Raw genomic sequence first — 20,763 nt, forward strand, 5'->3', positions numbered from 1 at the left:
GGAAAAAATTTGTCTGTAAAGTAGTTATGAAGTTGTAGCTAGGTCACGCATACACGATGAAAAAATAAAATATGGAACCAAACAATATAAGTTTTATAAAACTTCGGGATTGGGTAATGCATGTATAAGGAGGTCAATTTTAGGAACAACCCTCGGCAAGAAAATTGTAGGAAGCTGGCTTTGAAGATTAACAATTCAGAAAAAAATGGCAGTATAATAAGTAAATAGCTATTGGAAAGCTTTAAGTATTCTACGTTAATTAGTTTGAAGAATTTAATGTAAACAATTTGTTGTGTCTTGCAGACTGAAAAATGTAAAAAAGGTAAGGAATTTTGGGCACATTTAAGAAGAGTCAAGTTTATAAAAATTGTTGTCTAAAATTACACAAGAGTACAACCTTACTATCTTTAGTTATAATTAAAATATTAAAGCAATTCAAACTCCAAACTGTAACGGAAAGTCTCTGCTATTATTTACAATGTACCGGCAGGATGGGGATGTTTTTTCTCTATTGAAAGCCGCGATATTTTTGTATATTTTTGTGGTTGGAAAGCAAATGTCAGAAAGCAGCGGGGAGGCTTTTTTGCTACCGATTGCTGGTGCCGTTCTTTGACCCGCGTTTCTGAACACTTCCCCAGACATAGGTGCCTCTTTTGACCGGAAGCAAAAAAAGGCACCCCCGCTGGATTGTAACACTCACTTACATAAAAAAATTTTCGAAAATATTGCGATTTTCCCGAGAAAAAAAATTACATCCTTCTGGCATATTGTAATAATCCCATTAAGATCTTCATTAGAAGTAAAGATAGTATAGTTGTACATTTTTGTAATATTAAGCTACAATTTTTATTATTTCTCAAATTTCTGAGCTGAAATTTTATCATAAATATTCACATTATTTTTTGCTGGGTTGTTAAGCTTCAAAGCTAGCTACCTACAATTTTCTCGTCGGTATTAGATATGTCACTGCTCACGAAGAAAGGTATCTAACGCCCAGAATATCGATTTTTATGTTCCTAAACAGTCAATAGTTTTTGAGTTACTATTTAATTATTAAAAAGTGCAATATATATATTAAAGAGTGCAAATAGTTTTTTGATGTAAATGAAAGTGAGTTGAAAATTATGTAGTAGATGAGGCAGAAGTTATGTAAACTACAAATAAAGTAAAAATTACATAAAAATATCACCTGACGTTTGCTGATTTCCCCCTCGTTTCCGAAAGTATTGTGAGATGGTCAGATAAACCTCTGGAGATAAACACGTACTGATTAGATTGATCTTCTTTTGTCTTAGCCTCTCTGCTTCCGAACAGGCTGAAGGAATCCTCAAGGAGCTCATGCAATCTTCGTCTGGCTCGTCCAACTGGTCCATGTGAAACTCTGGTTGGATCAAAATCTGTGTCGAAGGTCTTCGTGTCTGCAAGAAGGTTATATCTTACGAGAAATTGTGTTCACTGTAAAGAATGTATGTCTATTAAGCTATTTTTTAGAAAAAAATTTATATTATTTTTTTCACTAGTCATCTAATATCATCGAAGCAATTAAAGAAAATAATTTTTTCCTTTAAAGTGTAATACAATGACCATAATCACTGATAAACTTTACTCTTAAGTAAAGAATGTACAATTTTGAATGATTTAAATATGAATTTTTAAAATTTTTAATATTTGAATTTTAAATTATTCATCTTGGAACGTTTCCAAATTAAGTTGCCATAATTAACAATTATATGGTTTCTAGATTGAATTTTGTTTTTAATTGAATTTAAAAATTTTAATTGAAAAAAATTTAATTTGGAAATCTTCAAGTTAAATAGTTATAAATATTTGATTCAGAAATTGTTCCAGTGCAACTTTGTTTTTCCTCTATTTTTGATTATTCGGGCGCTACCTTTTTAGTTGGAGTGGGTACTCAGGTAGTAACATGATGTTTCTTTGTTGAGCAGGCACGGACCTTTTTCCTGTCTTCTCAATAGCAATCAAGTTGCAGGCTATTATAGTTATTCAGATTGTTTAAACAATTTAAAATCAAGTGCGTTTTTCTCGACAATTTAGATATTTGAGTTCTTGGATTTGAAGTCAGCGTTTCTTTCGCTTTCATTCTTGTGTCAAAATATTTTCCCGACTAGCCCGAGTAAAAATGCTTCGACTTGAGTTCGACTTGGTTATGCCTTGAGTTCGTCTCCAAGACATCGATGTCTGGCTGCGCCTCAAAACTGAGTCGACACATAGGCCTTCGTCTTACTTTTATGGCCACGACAGGTAAAACGGCGTTTACTTGTCTTAAGTCGAGCCTTGTCTTGGCTAAGACGACGTTTACTCGACTTAAGACGAGCCTTGTCTTGGCTGAGATTATCGACCCTTTTTTGGCTCATGAATGAGATTAAAATTGATGAATGAAAAATCTGTAATTATTAAATTAGTTATCTTTAATTTAAAAATTCAGAATCTGTGGGTCTGAACGAGTATAACCCTTAAAAAATTTCTTTAAAAAAATAAAAATGGTAACTTTCTAGAAGGATCTCCTAAGCTGTTAGAAATACGTAAAAACAAATAACATTTTCGGTATCATCGTCAAACAAGTATAATACAAATAACAATCCGTAAATATGTTGATTCAATATGTATATTGTATAAAAATATACAAGATTGTTTAAGCATTAACAAAGATTAGCTTTTATGACTGTTAGAAATAACCTTTTCTTATGACAGGTATACGCTCGAAGTTATAAACCGCACGCGTTAAAGCCATAAGAATACGACTCAAGAGATAAATTTATGTCTTTAAGATATAAAAACTTGTCTCTAAGACATAAATTGAAGTCTGGCTCCATCTCAAAACTAAGACATGCTCAAGTCGACCTTTTCGACTTCAGCATGTCTTGATTGGGGGCAATTCAAGTCGAACTCAAGTCGAAGCATTTTTATTCGGGAGGATGTCTTCTACTGTTTTGGGAAGTGACGAGTCGGATGACTTATTACTTTTGGTTGCGCCTGAATCGATCGTTAGGTGAACGATCGTGGTCGTTGCTTCTAGAGGCTACATCTCTGTTAATTTTCAAAAACAACCGAAACATTATTTTGTATACAACAGGAGTGCTTTGTTGGATCGTTTCAGGGACTCAAAAAGCTGATTCAATTGAGGTGTTCAAAAGCTTCAATAATATCGGTAATAAATGATCTTGTATTGGGTTTGATCGACGTGAACCTGACCAGAAGTGATTCCTTCGTTGCCTTATGCTAGTCCGTCATTATTTCAGTACACTGAAAAAAATGGTTTAGCTGCCCCACGTAACCGTTTAGCTAGATTTCGACTTCCAAGAAAATATAACTGTGTCACCTAGACTTCTAGCTGTTTCAGCTAAATTTTCCATGTAGAAATAATCTAGATAAATTAGCTAGATAATTTCTAGATGGCTAACTTAGGTAAAACAGTTATAAGTCTAGGTGACACTCCTATATTGTTTTGGAAAACAAAATCCAGCTAAACAGTTAGCCGGGACAGCTAAAATATTTTTTTCAGTTTAACATTACCAAATTTAAATAAATCAACAACAGGTGGGTCCATATGAACTCCGATCTCATATAACGCTGCTAAAGGCTGGTGATCTGCTCAGCATAAAACACCAACCAAATATGACTTCTGTGTTTCCGTTCTATTCACACCCACCCCCTTTAACCGAGGTTTTATGGGACTGACGTTATAACTAGACTCTCCACCATATGACGAGTCACTACGTAACATAGACATAATTTCGATTTGAAAGATAAGCTTCTTACATAAAGGCAGTAGTTGGGCGTACAATTTAAACAATGATGAAAGAATAGAAAAATTTAATAAGTAAGTATATCTTTGGTGGCCTATTCACTTGCGACGGAAAGATAGATGAGAAGTTAGATAGGCGTATAAACGAGGTTTAGAAGGTTGTCGGTAGATCAGGACCCATTACACAGCCACACAAAAAAAAGTGTGTGGATCTAGTAACAAGACACACGTATTCCTATGGATTTTGGGGCGCTGAATTAAAATTCGGTATCAAAAATCACCCATCACGTCATGGTTGAGCCATAACCTCAAAAAATGACGAAAAATCATGCACTGAGGCAAATAAATTTCAAAATAATGCCAGTGATGCCAATTTTCACTTCAAAAACATGTCGACAACTGTGAAGGATGAACCCTTGTCTGATATCAACTTATTTAACATAACTTTAACCAACAGAACCTGACCTCACCTAACCTGAATTAACAGAAATTTATTGAACTACACGTAAAGCTCTGGAAGCATATTTTCCCAGTGGCAAATGTGTGCTACATCGAATGGGTCAACTCGAGCCTAACCTATAAATAAATCTAACCTAGCCTAACCTAACCTAACCTCACGAAACACAATTAAACTGATTGTGTTGTCCCGTTGTGTTTGCGGTACCGTTTGAATCAGCTTGGGCTTAACGTGCACAGAGGTCAAACCTATCCTAACCTAAAAAAACCTGACCTCACCTAAACTAAATTAACTTCACGTAACACAATTAAACTCATTGTGTTGTCCCGTTGTGTTTGCGGTACCGTTTTATTCAGCTTCGGCTTAACCTACAAAGAGGTTTAACCTATCCTAACCTAACAAAACCTGACCTAACCTAACCTAGCCGAATGAAATTCAACCACACGTGTAGCTATGTAAGCGTACGGACAGGTTTTGTTAGGTTCGGATATGTTAAACCTCTATTTAGTTTAAGCCGAAGCTGAATGAAACGGTACCGCAAACACAGCGGCATAACACAATCAGTTTAATTGTGTTTCGTGAGGTTAGGTTAGGTTAGGTTAGGCTAGGTTAGATTCATTTATAGGTTAGGCTCGAGTTGACCCATTCGATGTAGCACACATTTGCTACTGTGAAAATATGCTTCCAGAGCTTTACGTGTAGTTCAATAAATTTCTGTTAATTCAGGTTATGTGAGGTCAGGTTTTGTTGGGTAAAGTTATGTTCAATAAGTTGATATCAGACAAGGGTTGATCCTTCACAGTTGTCGACATGTTTTTTTCTGTATACAAGGGAATTAATGAACGATTGTTTTTCAGATGGGTGATAGTGGGAGGAGGCATGCAGGCACCTGTTATGTAAACAATCGGTCATCAATTCCCTTGTATATAGAGCTGTCCTCATAAAAAATAAAGGTAACTTACAAAAGGAAATACAATACGTTAAAAAAATCATAATACAGAACCAAATCAGTAGCCAAAGAAATTGATAAATCAATAACAAAAACCACACACAAAAACAAGTCAATACAACCTACTTGAGAAAGAGAGAGAGAGAGAGTAAAACGACCGTAATCCTACCCTACATTCAAGGTGTCACAGAACCAATAGGAAGAATTCTCAACAAAGACAACATCCAAACCATATTTAAACCACATGCGAAAATAGGACAACTACTAAATAACCCTAAAGGCAAAAGGCACCCTGCAGTGATCCAGGAGTATATAAAATCCCTTGTTCTTGTGCCAAAGTCTATATTAGAGAAATCGGGAGAGCAGTGTAGTCTGGGATCCGAAGAGGAGATTGAACATCCATTTTAGGTCCTGATGATTTGATAATTAATTCTTGTGCAGAATGTTCTACTGATTCCGAATATATCGGGTGCACATAGCGAATACCGGATCATTTTGTTGTTATTTGACATTCTATGTGTTTAGATAAAAAATGTCATATCACTGAAACTTATTAAAGTTTTGAAAATATTTTTCCATATTCATTTAAAGAAGTGTGATATGCACAAATTTTGTTGATAGTGTATGTTGATTTAATCGATAGTTTTTGAGAAAAACAATAAAATAGCTTTTTAATGAAAAGCCATTTCTGCAGTACATTTTTTATCATTTCACAATTTTTTCTGGAATCATATAGAGCTAGCTAAGACAAAGATAATTTGGTTAAAAATTTTTTAAATTAGGCTTTTGGTTTATAAAATGCTATTAAGTAGGATGTTTGCGCGTGTGCGCTTATGTGTGAGGTTGCGGTTCAGATTGAAAACATGCAGCTTCCGAGACCCCTCGATGCCTGTCCATTCAATGCTTTTACTAACCCTCGTACACACATACGTGAAAACATTGTATTTATTTGGAATTTTGCCAAAACTAAACTAATTGCCCAATTGAAAAAATTTCAAAACCAATTGTATTTGTCTTAGTTAGTTATGTATGATTCCAGAAAAAAAATTGTTAAATGATAAAAAATGTACTGTAGAAATCGTTTTTTATTAAAACGTTATCAAAACTTTAATAATTTTCAGGGATATGATATTTTTTATCTAAACACATAAAATGTCAAATAAGAACAAAACGACCCGGAATTCGCTATGTGCACCCGATATATTCAGAATCAGGAGAACATTCTGCACAAGAATCAATCATCAAATCATCAAGACCAAAAATGGACGTTCAAGTGCTCTTGGGTCCCAGACTAGTGAGCCAACGTATAAAGGAACATGAGAATAAAGTCAGGCTAACATCTTGAACGCAATTAGCACTAGCTGAATATTATACCGAATATCGAAATCTTAAAACACCCTAATAAAATCAATAGGGACAATGGATATAATACCAATCCGATTTGGCTTTCCGTCTTCTCGGATTGAAAAAAATACTTGATTGGCCAATCAGGTTTGTCTAGTTCCCATGTTGGGGCACTCTGGCCAATCACAGGCATCGTAGAGAGTATACATAAGAATAACATGACCTGATGCCATAGTTTCAGGACAGTTCTGAAGAAGTGAACAGTAATATTCACGAAACGTTGGAAAAATTCGTAGTTTTTTACACGATGGGAACCCGAAATATATATTTTAATCATATCTAGAGATTGACCGTAAATTCGCAATAGCACCTCAGACTCGAAAGTCCATTGAAAAAATTTCTCGAACTCGTTCAGGTCATAACACCTCTTCTATGTGGCTCCCGATTAATAGCACATGCGAGAGAGCGATACCTCAGACGCTCGGTTTCGCTCTCTCGCGTGTTTTCCCTTCCCAACTATTCCGAAAAAGTTGCCACGCTACCGCAGCACACAGATACATCTCCTCATCATTACCTCGTGGCCTTTGTCCTCTACGGTTAAGACAAAGATGAATAATCTAGCCCCTCTATGTCTTTACCATAAAAGACCAAGGCCGAGGTACCAGCAGAGCTAACGATCATGACAAAGTGGCGTTACGTTGGATTGCTGAGTAATATTGTTTCTTAAAATTTGATTCAAATATGTAGGAGATAAGTTATCAAATATCTAATATGATTTTTCGAGTGCTGATAATCTATGCATGTTTAAATATCGGTATTAAAGTGAATAAAGATGTATACAGATGAACGACGATAAGCATGTAAAGGGTCCGTGGTTAAAACATGTTATCTGACATTTAAGAAATTTTACACGGCAAAGGAAAATCGTTGTTATTTTTGCAATTTTTAATATTTTTAAAAACTGTAAAATGTTTTTTGTTCATTTATCAGAGAAAAATAACGCACGTCAGTTTTAAAAGATTTTAATGAAAATTGAATGTTATGTGACAAGTGAAAGTCATAAGCAGTTAACAGGTTTTGGACGGCAGAACTATTAGTCCGAGAGCCAGCGACCATTTAGAGTTAGTCATTTCACAAAAGCTGAAAATTTGTTGTAAGCTTTATATGGTATCACTAGTAAGTTAATGATCCTCTAGCTGGCGCAGTGCCGGGGATTTTAGCTGTGGCAGCGTTCCATACACGTAAAATTATAATTAAAAAAAAACTAATACCGCAAAACCTGAAACTTTGTTAACATGTTTTTTATATCATAAAGAATTAAAAAAACGTATTCAGCCGAATTCAGAGTGGGGGATTATGCCCCAGCTTTTCACGTAAAGCTGTCAAAAATATACGCTGAGTAAACTGATGACGCAAAAGCTTAAATTTGACAAACTAATAGTTAAGTGAATAAGTTCAACGAAAAAAATATCCAGCTTTATATTGTGTGAGCGAAAAGTGTCCAGCTGTTGCAGTCAAAGCAACAGCATCTTTAACTGTTTCAGCTGGGCGCTTTCGCACTGCTAAATACAAAGCTGGATGTTTTTTCTTTTAAGGGGAGATTCTGGTCGTAATTTTTCAAAAAATCGAAAAATGTTTTTCCTAATATTTTGATCGTAAATACTTCTAGAAATATTGTAGAATTAATTTTAAAGGTCTACAAGGTCGAGAACAAGGATAACAGAGGCCGAAGCAGCTACTGCGCTCGAGCTGTCTTTCACGATAGAAAACTTTAAACTCGATTTTCTCGAAACGTTCCCGAAATATTTGAGCAAAAGCTGGAAAGGAGGATATTTTTGAGGCCGCCATTTTGTAAGCAAAAACAATAAAAATCAAAGAAAAACATTTTTTTTATCAGTTCAACCTCTATACTTTATACTGTAAAAAATTTGGAAGGTACACATTATTTTGACTATTAAACAAAATTCTTTGAAAAATAAAAAAATAAAGAGATGGATGACCAGAATCTCCCCTTAAGTTATTCATTTAACTATTAGTTTACCAAATTTCAGCATATGCGTTATCAGATTACCCAGCGTATATTTTTCACATCCTTACTTGAAAAGCTGGGGCATAATCCCTTACTCTAAATGCAGCTGGATACTTTTTTTCACTTCTTTATATCATAAAAAACATGTTAAAAAAGTTTCACCTTTTGCGGTATTAGTTTTTAAAAATTATTGTTTCACGTACTTGGGAGGCTGCCACAGCTACACCCTTCAGAAGTGCGCCAGCTGGAGGTCCATTCACTTGCTAGTGATACCAAATAAAGCTTACAAAAAATGTTCAGCTTTTGTGGTTTTGGTCACTAAAAAAGGTTATCAGGTTTAGACCGCGGATCCTTCATTTTATAATGTTAACATAAAATACACATACTGAGCACGATGAAAAGAGTCTTTTCAGAAATCTATCGCTATTCGCAAATTATAGGGGCATTCTCGATATTTTGTATGAATTAGTTGAAGTAGAAATTTATAAGTTTGAGAAGAAGCTGATCTCACAAACTGAAAATGCTGTTATAACTAGGTAGGCTGTTCTCTGACATAAATAAGCAATTCCATGCCAAAGCATCTAAAGAATTTCATCTATGTTTAGTAATTTCCAAGAAATATTAGTATGCGTTCTCTTTTTTGTTGAAAGAAAAACTCTGAAAGAATTAAAATTTTTTTTTCAAACTCAGAAGGTATTCAACATTGATAATTTTGGGCCTTTTGTTTGAACTTTCATAACATGGATGATTCTAATTATATTTCGATGTATTTTTTCAATTATTTATATTACAGCGCAGTTTAAAAGAAATATTTTTAAAACTTTATATATTTAAAAAAAAAACTTGAAATGATTTTTTGAAACAAAATCCATCTTTGATTCAAACAATCTTTGTTATAGATAAGCTTGTAATATAAAAATGGAATAATCCTTAGTTCGACAAATAATTAAAAATGTACAACGAAATTATGCAAAAGATTTAAAACCTATGTGAACAATAGACGAACAATAGACGAATATCATACTCATTTGCACAAACCTTAGTGTTCAGATCTCCGGCGCCTGGCACACCACGCCACCGCCTACATTCGGAATTATTTATTCCTTGAGATTATAGGCTCTCCATAAAGAAAAATAAAGAAAATCACAGATGAATTTTTTTTAGAAAATCACCTTAAATGTTGTAGAAATTGTTGATGTAAGTTGTTGGCTTTAGGGTCAGGTCAATATCCCCAGCGATTATAATCAGTTTAAAATTTTGTTTTTGGAAAAACTAAAAAGTTTTTGAAATTTGTTTTACAATTAATATTTGTTCGATATTGCAGCAGAGCTGGGCACAAAATACCTCAACTACATTGCTGAAATACATGCATTTCAGCAGCGTGTAGTTGAAATACATCACGGGGAAAATACAATGCAGTTGATGTAGTTCAAATACAACTACAAAATACATGCTAGTATTTTGAAATATAATTTGAAATACATGTTCGAATTGTATTATGTAATTGAGGTATTTTGTGTATTTTCTTGAAAATACTTTCTAATATCAGCATATAAAAATTAGATTAAAAATCCCTGGAGTGTATAATAAGCATAGGAATTTTATAATCAAAAAGTGGAAGTGTAAAAGAGGGACTAAAAGAGGAGAGTAGAGAGAAAGAGAGAAGAGAGAATGTTGATGGTCATAAGAGGAGGGGAGGAAGTGGAACTTGGAGAGGAGATGGAAGAGAGAAGAGCGAAAATCAATTTGAGGGGGGGGGGGTCCTACAATACGGTGCACAGCTCTGCGCAGAACCATTATGTGGCACATTATGCTGCACATTAGAGTTCTGTGATGCACATGGCTGCGCGGTAGATTTCTTCGATGCGCATGGCTGCCCTGTAGAGTTTGTAATGCGCATGGTTTTGCGGTAGACTTATGTGATGTGCATTGCTGTTTCGTAGAGTTATGTGATGAACATGACTGCGCAGTAGAGTTCTGTAATGCACATGGCTACGCAATATATTACAAAAGAATGACAAAAAGGCGTGGCATCATTTTAAGGGTCGTGGTAAGGGGCAGTAGAGTCCTGGATTATGTGAATTGATGCAATATAGAGATGCGCAGAAAGTACTTATGGGTCACAAAATTACGTTATAAACCTTTGTGACTGACTAGGCTGCGCAGTAGAGTCCTGAAATACTTAATGCTGTGCAATAGCGAAATATGGTACATAATACTGCGTAGTGGATAGCAATTATAAGCAGAGATGCGCACTTTCTATATCCGGGACACGTACCTGTGCAAAGATATCTATGGAACATGCAACTGCGCAGTATACGTTTTTAAAAAATTAGGATGAGCGAGCAGTAGAGCCTAGCAGTGCTAAGGGATACGCGCTGAAGATTTACGGTATATCAGGATGTGCAGGATAATTTCTTCGTGCTGAGCGCGTAAGGATGCCCATGAGGGACCTCAAATATGTAGGGGTGTGCACTAGAGATCTGCGAAACAACAGACTGCGTCTACATTGTTTTACATAATACTGCGCAGTAGTCTCCTGCAGTATTAACAACTGGGCAACATCGATGTATGTTAAGTAAGACTGCGCCGCAAACACGCGATCGGAAATACTGCGCATTATGCATCTATAAGACATATATCGGCGCAGTATGTATATATGGGATATAAAACAGCCCAGAAAATTTTTTTAATAACTTAGACTGCGCTGTAGATATATAACATATGTATTGATGCGCAGTATGCATTTATGGTACGTGGAAACGAGCAGTGTGTATTTATTAAACGTGAAACTGCGCCATATATTTTCGTGGTCAATTAAGATGCGTAGTATAGTCTTGTAGTGCTTAAGGCTACGCGGTAGAGATTCCTGTAATGTCAGGGTGAGCAGTAGAATGCTGTAGAGTTCAAACTGTAATGCTGAGCAGTAGCGACCTAAAATATGTATGGATGCGTACTAGATATCTGCGAAACATCAGACTGTGCCGAACACTGTTATTTGCACCATTCTGCGCCGTAGAGTCCTGCAGTGCTCACAACTGCGCAATAGAGACATATGGTAAGCAAGGATGCGCAGTAGATACATGATACCTATGACTGTGCAGTATGCATACGTGATGCATACACTGCGCGGTTGCATTTTTTAATAACATAAACTGCGCAGTAGATATCAACGATATGTAGGGATGAGCAATAGGTATTTATTGAACGTATAACTGCGCAGTATACTTTCGCGGTAAATCAGGAGGCAAAGTAGAGTACTGCGTATCTGTACGAGCCATGTATCTCTAATGCGCACCGCTACACATCGGAGGTCTCGAATGCGCAGCCTTAACCACAGTGTTTATCTACTGTGAAACCGAGCATGCAGTAGGCCTTTACTGCGCACACGGGTGCACTACACGTGCCCGTCGAGAATCCCTACGCTCTGCAGAACCTACTGCGCATCTCTGCACACTATAAATTTCTACTGCGCAATTCTGTAGACTAGAGAAATCTAATGCGCAACCCAAAATATTTCATGGTTTTAAGGCGCAGCACGCGTATTATAGGACCCAACTGCGCAGACCTAAACATTACATGGATCTAATGCGCATCCTGAACGCGATATAACTATATTACGCAGCCATATGCACATCCACGAACGTCATAGAACTATACTGCACATAGCTCTACCGCGCAGTCATGTACATCGCAGAGCTCTACTGTGCACCCATGCGCATCACAAAACTCTACTGCGCATCCATGTGCATCACAGATCTCTAATGCGCAGACATGAACATCAAAGAACACTACTGCGCAGTAACTCGCATCACAGAACTCTAATGCGCAACCATGTACATCACGGTACATGGTACATGGTACGCTATTTATCCCACCACTCCCTGTTTTTGCTTAGAAAGAAATGGAACTGGGTCAACTTTTTTAATTTTATAGTAAACAAAATGTTATTTTTACACAAAAAATTATTAAAATGAAAACAATGTTACTCATGCAACATTTCAAAATATTTCTCCAATCATTTTCTATGAATACTAAAGAGAAAATATTAATTATGAGGCCGTACACTAATCCTGGCAAAGTGGAATGTATCTTAGATTTGAATTTGAGTAAAATGTAAAGTATGATTCTTAAATTTTATTTTCGAAAATATACTAAATAATATTAATGATGAAATGTAAAAAGAATTTCCTGAACAAAAAAATTGAATAGTATAGAGTTTAAATTTACTTATTACACTGAAATAAATTTCTATGTGAAAAAATGTTATTTAATAATTAGTGAAGAATATAATAAATGATTTTTCTAATTGCTTTCTTAAAACTTTTATAATTATATATTTTTTATGATTATATTCATTATACTTAACAGGGTAATTACTCGATACACCTTAAAATGGTCAGTTTAAATCTGGATTAAACTTCTATACTATAAAAAAATGTTTCACAAAATATTTGTACAATTTATTAATATAAATAATATTTATTGTGTTTTAAGAAATACAAAGGATTATATTTCACTTTTTGTTCAAATTTAAATCTTATATTCTAATTTAGCAAGTTTATTGGGTGAAGCTTACATTTATTTTTTCCCTTTAGCATTTTTTAAAGCACTTCGAAAACTGTTTTGAAATATTAAATCATTAAATTTTATTTTATTCCAATAGGGTTCTTCATGAAAATAACATTTAATTTACTGAAAAACTTTTAAAAAGTGGTCTAGTCCCATTTCCTACAATGAAAAAACAATTAGATACTACAGGCACACTTTTTCTAGATAAAATTTCTAACTGCTTCAACGGAAGCATAAACAATAACAGCGATCAGTTGCCAGCAGTGCAGGAACCATGAACACTCAACACACTCACGGGCCTTGCAGATACCCGATCATCTGAGAAATCCTTATCCAAAAATAACTATACCTCAGAATTTCGACTTTTTGATACTGCATCAAAATAAGTTAAATATTTTTTATAAAATTAAAAATTAAGCTTTAAAAAATGTATGTCTCTTACATTTTAATAATTTATTTTATGTTTTAAAGAAAGGATCCCCTCGTTTAATGGGATTTTCTATTTCTTGTCTGAATTTTTCGCGATTTTTACGTATTAAAACAAATTTAAATATAATGATCATACTGATGTTTATATGCAAGAATATATTTTAACGTAATAAATAAAGTTGAAATGTTGCTTTCTTCCTCCAGAATCATAACAGAAGACATAAATTACGGTTAAAGCTTTTTTTTTAATCCGAACGTTACACCGTATGCGGGCACGGTGGGGATTTACGTACGGTCTGCAAGTCGTGCGAGCACTATGTCGGTACTCCCGCAGACATATCACGCTCTCGTGACGTGCGGCCTGCGTGCTGCAGCACGCATTGTTATCTGCATTATTATGAAAAAAGAACCAACATTTTTTAATTTAATTTTTAATTCTATGTTTTTTGAATTTTTCTAAAATTATTTGACAGTTTTTCTTTCATTGCCTAAGAGAGCAGATATCAGATTTTTCATCAAAATTACTGATAATAGATGAATTTCTTCAGATGGTGTGTCATGGATTTGCTCAAATAACATTTTAAAAGAAACTTCGACATGTGAAAATCCACTTGATAAACCAATAGAACATTTTAATTTATTTATATTATTAGGCTAATGAAGTAGAATACCTTCGACAGACTTATTTCTTCTTAAATCCCAGACGATAGGCCCAACAACTCCTGGATCTTTTACTGTACTGGTAGCTCTTTTCAAATAATTATCAACAGTTTTGATATTGAAATCAATTTGTTTTTGAAGATCTGGTGTATCCAGTTCTATGTCTAAATGCTTCACCTGTAACGTATTATTAAAATGTTAATATCAAAAATCAAAGATTGAACCCCGGACCTTTAAAGGGAAGTCCGAGTACTGAACACCTCTATTATTTTTATTATACAGATTTACAATGAATACATGCCAGGATATGCACTAACTTACCACAACAGGTTCCAGTATCCTCGATAATGGTTCAACACTTTTCATGTTAGGAAATGGCTTGCACGAGGGCAAAGAAAGGTAGGAATTAGGTGAAATTGGAGCTTCTTCACGAAGTATGAATCCTTTCTCCATTGATTCCAAGGTGTCTGAGTGACATTCTATAGAATCCATAGAATCCGGCGTTTTTGTAATGTTGAGAGCTTTTGTCTGTATTATTCTTCCACGTCCAGACCTGATAGTAAATGCTATTAATTGTATGCGTCTGAGGAATTACAAAAAAATTGTTTGGTCTTTGGAAAAATTAATTGCATTGCAACAAGCCAAATAATTCAAAATTATTCAATGCTTTTGGCTTACATAAATTTGAATCGCAGTTTTCTATACAAATGGTTGCGCACTTAATTTATAAAAATTTTTGAAATGTCAGATCTTCAAGGACGGAGCGCATATCATAACTTTTTATAAATCAAAATAAAACCATTCACAAAACTTGTCAATTGTAGCAAAGAAAAAAAATTATAATACATTTCACGACTTATCTCCCCTATCAGCTGCAACACATTGTAACTGGTAAAGAGGCTTAAATGTGGGGAAAATTGGGGTCGAACGGACCTCGACCTGCATGTGATTGGATCTGGATAAAAGGATCAGTGTAAACGGGCTCTCTCGGGTAAGATAAAATTGATCTCTATAGACGGGCTCTCTTAGTATGTATGATTGTAGTACAGTAGAAGTTGAAACTGCCTGGATAACATAGACCTTTTAAACCTCTGAATGGAGGTCCCTCCCGGGCCGATGTCCAGTTTTTAGAATCGGGACGGGGATGACTTACGGCACACACGACGACCAAGAAATAGCCCTCCGTCGATTTGGTGGCCTAAAAACTGATATTCAGTGGGTGTCTTACCCAATGTGGTTACTCCCCTACATCATCGATGTAGAGTGCTCGTGCCCGTAGCATTTTAGCTTTCAGGGATATGAACAACTTCTACAACAACTGGAAATCAAAGATCGCGCTAAATATCTCGGAGTAGTTCTAGAGAAGAAGATGTTATGGAATGATCGCAGACGGATCTCGACAGCATTGCGGATCCCAACCGACATTGTAAGGAAGTCAAACCTGAGCATCCTCAGAGAAAAAGTTCCTCGCCCCCCGCTGCCTCTTCTACAAGAAGTATCGAGTTAGTTAGCCTATCCACGAAGGAAGTATTGGTTAACGGCGAGGTACACCTGCATTGTCATGGACACAACTTATCATAGGCTTTACAATCGCGAAGGGGTCACAGATGATACATGTAGAAGTGACATAAACGTTGGGTCAATATGTACGTGGAATATAGTCATAAAACATCTCAGTATTTAAGAAATTAGGTATCCTTTTTACGTAAAGGGGAATATAAGGTTCTTTATCAAGAATAAGAACAGCCTGTAGCGAACATAATAATAATAATAATAATAATAATAATAATAATAATAATAACTACCGAAAGTGTTCTCGCGTTGGTGTCGTGGTTGGGCTTGAGCTTTCTTCTCATGACTTTGAAGGCTATGTTGACGATAGGACTGCTACTGGCAGGGTTTCTCATGCCAGATAGGCTAATAACGAAGAGGTGAGGGACTGAGAAGAACAACAAAACCCATACATTAAAAATGGAGAATATACTGAAGATTTTCAAAAGCTTGTAGCTTCCTGTAGATCGCCGGGGCGCCCCTGGAGCCACATCTTGGGACCTCAGCATACGGGACGGTGGCGATGGTGAGCTGCGAGATGGTCAGGCAGATTTTACTAATCAAACAGCTGGCCTCTATTACGAAAGTGCAAAATTTGAAACGAAAATGGAAAAAGGACACAATTTAAAAACGAAATATGCTGCAAAATATCCTTATTTACAGAACGTTGCACTAAGAGATTTTATCGCAAAGGTGAAGGACATCAGGACTAATCTACACATCACAGAAGACCAAGCAATGGAGATTAAACAACAGGACAATTTGGCGTAAAAACGACGGGTTCTTAGGGCCAGACAACGTCGGTGCAAGAAAAGTAGTGCACGAAGGCAAAAAAATAGAAACTTCTGGTCGGGTGTTTGGGAAAAAATGAACAGAACCAATTTGGATACTTCGGGGTCTAAACTGGAGAAATCAAGAGCAAGCAATAGCCCTGAAATGCAGCTGACAAACATCACAGCTTAAGATGTTTCAGTGGTCTTGCAAAGGGTAAGTATCTGGAAAGCTCTAAGTCCGGACATGGTCATTGCGATACATGACAAGTTGTCAGCACCAGTAATTATCGCAAACACATGTTACATCAAGACGTGGTTGACCAGTACCGATTATGTGGAGATACCAATGAATCCATCGAGCATGTTATTGATGGCTGTCGCGTGATGGGTCAGAGAGAATATATGTATATACATAATGATGTAGCGGGCATTATACGTCGACAACTTTTCTTAATCTAGGACTCTTAAAAAAATGGATTCCTTTCTATAGATAAATTCCAATCCCTGTTTTGGAAGGCAAATATTACTTCTTATATTGGGATGTTACTATCCAAACGGATCATTGCATCTAGGCCAATCGACCTGATATCGTGATGTGAGTAAAAAAAGGTGGAAGAGTCCACTTCATCGACATTGCTTTTCCAGTTAGCCAAAATTTGCATTCAAAATATGCAACCAAGATCCACAAGTGTAGCGAGTTAAGGAATGAAGTAAAGACCATATGGAGGAATGTGAATCATGCATCTATTCATCCTGTTGTGATTTCGGCTACAGGTAATGTGCACACAAGATGTGCTGAACAAATTGAACATTCAGAAGTCAATAGGGTATTGGTAGCAGCTCAGAAGGCGGTTTTATTAAACACCTGTCTCATTGTAAGAAACTTTGTTGACCATCAGGAAGCAAGTGACTAAAAACCTGTGGAGTGGCCGATGATAGCTCTGAGAAAGCATCACACTCGCGGCTACTCGCAATTGTATACCTACAACATCAGCACAGGGGGTTTTGTGCATCATATTGGATTGACTTATAACATCCTAATCTCATCAGTCACTTGACTTAGTCCGTGGCTATGATGTATAACCGGGTTTACCCAAATACAGATTTTTTATTAAATAATAATATATTCAGGACTTATATTAGTTATTAAAATGAGACAGTGAGCATGTCAGTAAGTTTTAGTGATTCCTTAGTCAAAATTAACTGATTCATAGCTACAACTCTGTCAATGATGGATGTCAGTAAATTTTTTAATTGATTATAATCTTAAGTGAGAAGCATAAATAAACAAATATTTTGTAAACTGATTGGATAAAAATAATATAAAAGTACAAAAGAAGACTATAATTGGTGAAGGCACAAACACGAGCCATGCGGACATCACCTTTTTTGTATTTAAAGTCTAACTAAAAGATAATATACAAGGTGTCCCAGTAATCAAGGTACATTTTATATTTTTGAATTCCTCATCAGAAATAGATTAGAAAATAATTATAAGAATTTGTTGCTTAATGAATAATCAATGAGTAATTACCAATAAAAGATTAACGAATCAGAAGCACGCTTTAGATGCACGATCGCTCATGTATCACTGACGAGAGCTAAGACCGTGTACCTTCAAATTTGAAGGAGTTTGTGAATGCCAATGGTGCAACTTTACAGAGCACCTGCGCGACGGCATATTAAATCTTAGAAACTATATTTTCGTTTAGAATACACGTCGAATAATTTTAACATTCTTCAAATATTTTGAATTTTATATCATTTAAGCGAATTCTTACAGTTTATTGGTACTTATTTGAATTCTTTAAATACCTTTTTAATTTCTCTTGAAATTTTTGAAATACACCACAAACTATTTAGAACTTCTCCAAGCCTTATGTGTCCCATAAATTCTTCTGAGATCTTCTAAATTCCTGAATTTTCTGCATTCTTTTAAATTCACTTAAATCTCTTTAGTTCTCTGAACTCTTTTGTATTATGTTAATTCTTCTACAATTCTGTACATTCTTTTAAATTCTGTCAATTATTTGGCACGCCGTGAATTCTCTTAATTCTTCTAAATGCTCTAAATTCGTTTAAAAATTCTTTTCAAATATATAAAATATATCATGAATTGTTATAAATTTAAGAAAATATTTTTATTCTCTGCAGGGTCTTTCCAATCTTTCCAATTGTCTAAATTCTTTGGAATTCTCTAAAATCTATTGAATTCTTTAAATTATTTTTAATTCTCTTAATCCTTTTTAATTCTGTGAATTATATTGAATTTTTCCGATACCTCTAAGCTGTTATCAATTTTTTGAGTGATCACTAGACTACTGAAATCTCGTAAATTTTTTTAGTTATTTTGAAATCATTAGAATACATACTAAGTTGCTTGGAACTCTTTCAGTTCTCTTGAATTTTCAGAATAGAAACTAAATTCTCTGAATTTTCTAAAAACTATTAAATTTATTAGTCTTTTATATTTTTTAAAAAATGTTCTGGATTCCCTCAACATCTTCCGAATACGAGTTTAATTGTTTGGACTTCCTTTAAGTATTTCAAATTCTGTATAATGCATATGCATTCTTAGAATTCCCTTCTTATATTCTGTGAGTGTATTTAAAATTCCTCGAATTCTCTTTAAAATCTCCTAATTCTTTTGTATTATCTTAAGTATTTTGAATTATTTTAAGTCTTTTGACCTAGATTAATTCTTTTAAAATTCTCTGAATTATTTAAAATTTTTCCGACATCTCTAAACAGATCTGAATTTTTTCAATTCTAAAGAAACCACTGAATTCCAAATGCCACTGAAGTTGGAAATTATTTACACTTTTCATGATTTTCAGAAAGTAATGCATTACTTCAGGTGGCACGATTGAAATGGATGTTTCAGAATCTTTTTGGGTAGTTTTTTGCACGGGGAGGACAGCAGGCGAGGTGTCATTTGGACGAAAGACTCCTATCAATTAAAAAAAACTTACCATATGCCACAAAATGTAGACCTTTTTTACGCTTCACATGAATTTCAGAAAATAATGCATTACATTCTTACCTATTTCCAAAAATAAGATAAATACTACCGAAGTTGAAACTTATTTACACTTTACATTATTTACAAAAAGCAATGGATTATTTCCAGCGAAATGGTTGAAACTCATCTTCCAAAAATTTTTTTGCATTCTAAAGATTTCAAGAGCACTCCAAGAATTCAAAAGATCTGAAGAAGTTTAAGATAACTTAAAATGAATTTGATATATTTGAAGATAAATGAAAAACATTAAAATAGTGAAGTGGTCTTATGAGAATTCAAAAAATTCATGAAAGTTTATAGAATTTCGAAGAGTTCAAAACAGTTAAGAGAATTCAAAAGAACTCAGATAATACAGGAGATATAAGAAAATTCAGGATAATTCAGGAGAGTTCAGAGAATACAAAAGATTTGGAAAAATTCCAAACAATTTCTGTTGTACTGTAAAGATTTTATCCCCTTAGTTGGCAGAGAGAATTCGACAAATATGCCCAAAATGGCAGGAAAATTTGTTATCCTGAAAATTTGTATCTTGGGGTTTCTGGGGTCTCTGAATCCGAATATGAAGTCAATATTCGGAAATCCAAAATGGCGGACAAAAAACGGCTTAATTTTGATAAATCTTGGTACTTACGGGTTTCTGGGGTTGCTGAACTCGAAAGTGAAGTAAAAATTGAAAAAATATCAAACATTTAAAATTTTCGAATTTTGACTTCAAATTCTAATTTAGCGATCCCCAAAAACCCGTAAGTACCGAGATTGATCTAAATCGTGCCATTTTTTTGTATTTTCGTCCACCATATTGGATCCGCCATTTTGAATTTTGAAATTTTTATTTCAGATTCGGATTCAGCAACCCCAAAAACCCCCGATTAAGATTTGAATGCAAAATAGGAGCATGTTAAATAGGAGAAAAGAAGATTGACGCATTTTGCGTCAATGCCACGCAGGGCACGGAAAATTTTGATGCATTTTGCGTCATTGCCAAGGAAGAGGCTAATAGAACTAAAAACAAATTTTTTAATTTCTGTTGAATTCTTTTGAATTCCACAGAATTAAAAATATTCGGAGAAAGTTAAAATAATTCAATTTGTATTATAAATATTTGAAGAGAATTACGAGGGTGGATTGATAAGTTTCCGGCCTGACCAAGAAAAACAACGTTTTTAAGAATTTTTTTTTTTATTTCTCAACATAATCTCCTCCAAGGCTGA

General features: G+C 34.8%; 1 protein-coding gene across 7 annotated transcripts in view; it reads right to left on the bottom strand.

Annotated features, from left to right (window-relative positions):
• The window catches only part of LOC117176311, a 422,202-nt gene that overhangs the window by 22,695 nt on the left and 378,744 nt on the right, over nucleotides 1-20,763 (bottom strand). For 5 of the 7 annotated variants that reach the window (XM_033366523.1, XM_033366524.1, XM_033366522.1 and 2 more), the window contains 3 exons: nucleotides 14,528-14,759; nucleotides 14,218-14,383; nucleotides 1,190-1,418 (listed from right to left, as the gene is read on the bottom strand). In XM_033366523.1, the coding sequence (XP_033222414.1) occupies nucleotides 1,190-1,418; nucleotides 14,218-14,383; nucleotides 14,528-14,759 (627 nt within the window). Of the gene's footprint in view, nucleotides 1-1,189; nucleotides 1,456-9,583; nucleotides 9,665-14,217; nucleotides 14,384-14,527; nucleotides 14,760-20,763 lie in introns of those variants that run through there. The other 2 variants (XR_004467600.1, XM_033366526.1) reach the window with 2 other exon arrangements.

Source organism: Belonocnema kinseyi, chromosome 7 (genome assembly GCF_010883055.1).
Source record: "Belonocnema kinseyi isolate 2016_QV_RU_SX_M_011 chromosome 7, B_treatae_v1, whole genome shotgun sequence".
In the NCBI taxonomy this organism is placed as follows: Eukaryota; Metazoa; Arthropoda; class Insecta; order Hymenoptera; family Cynipidae; genus Belonocnema; species Belonocnema kinseyi.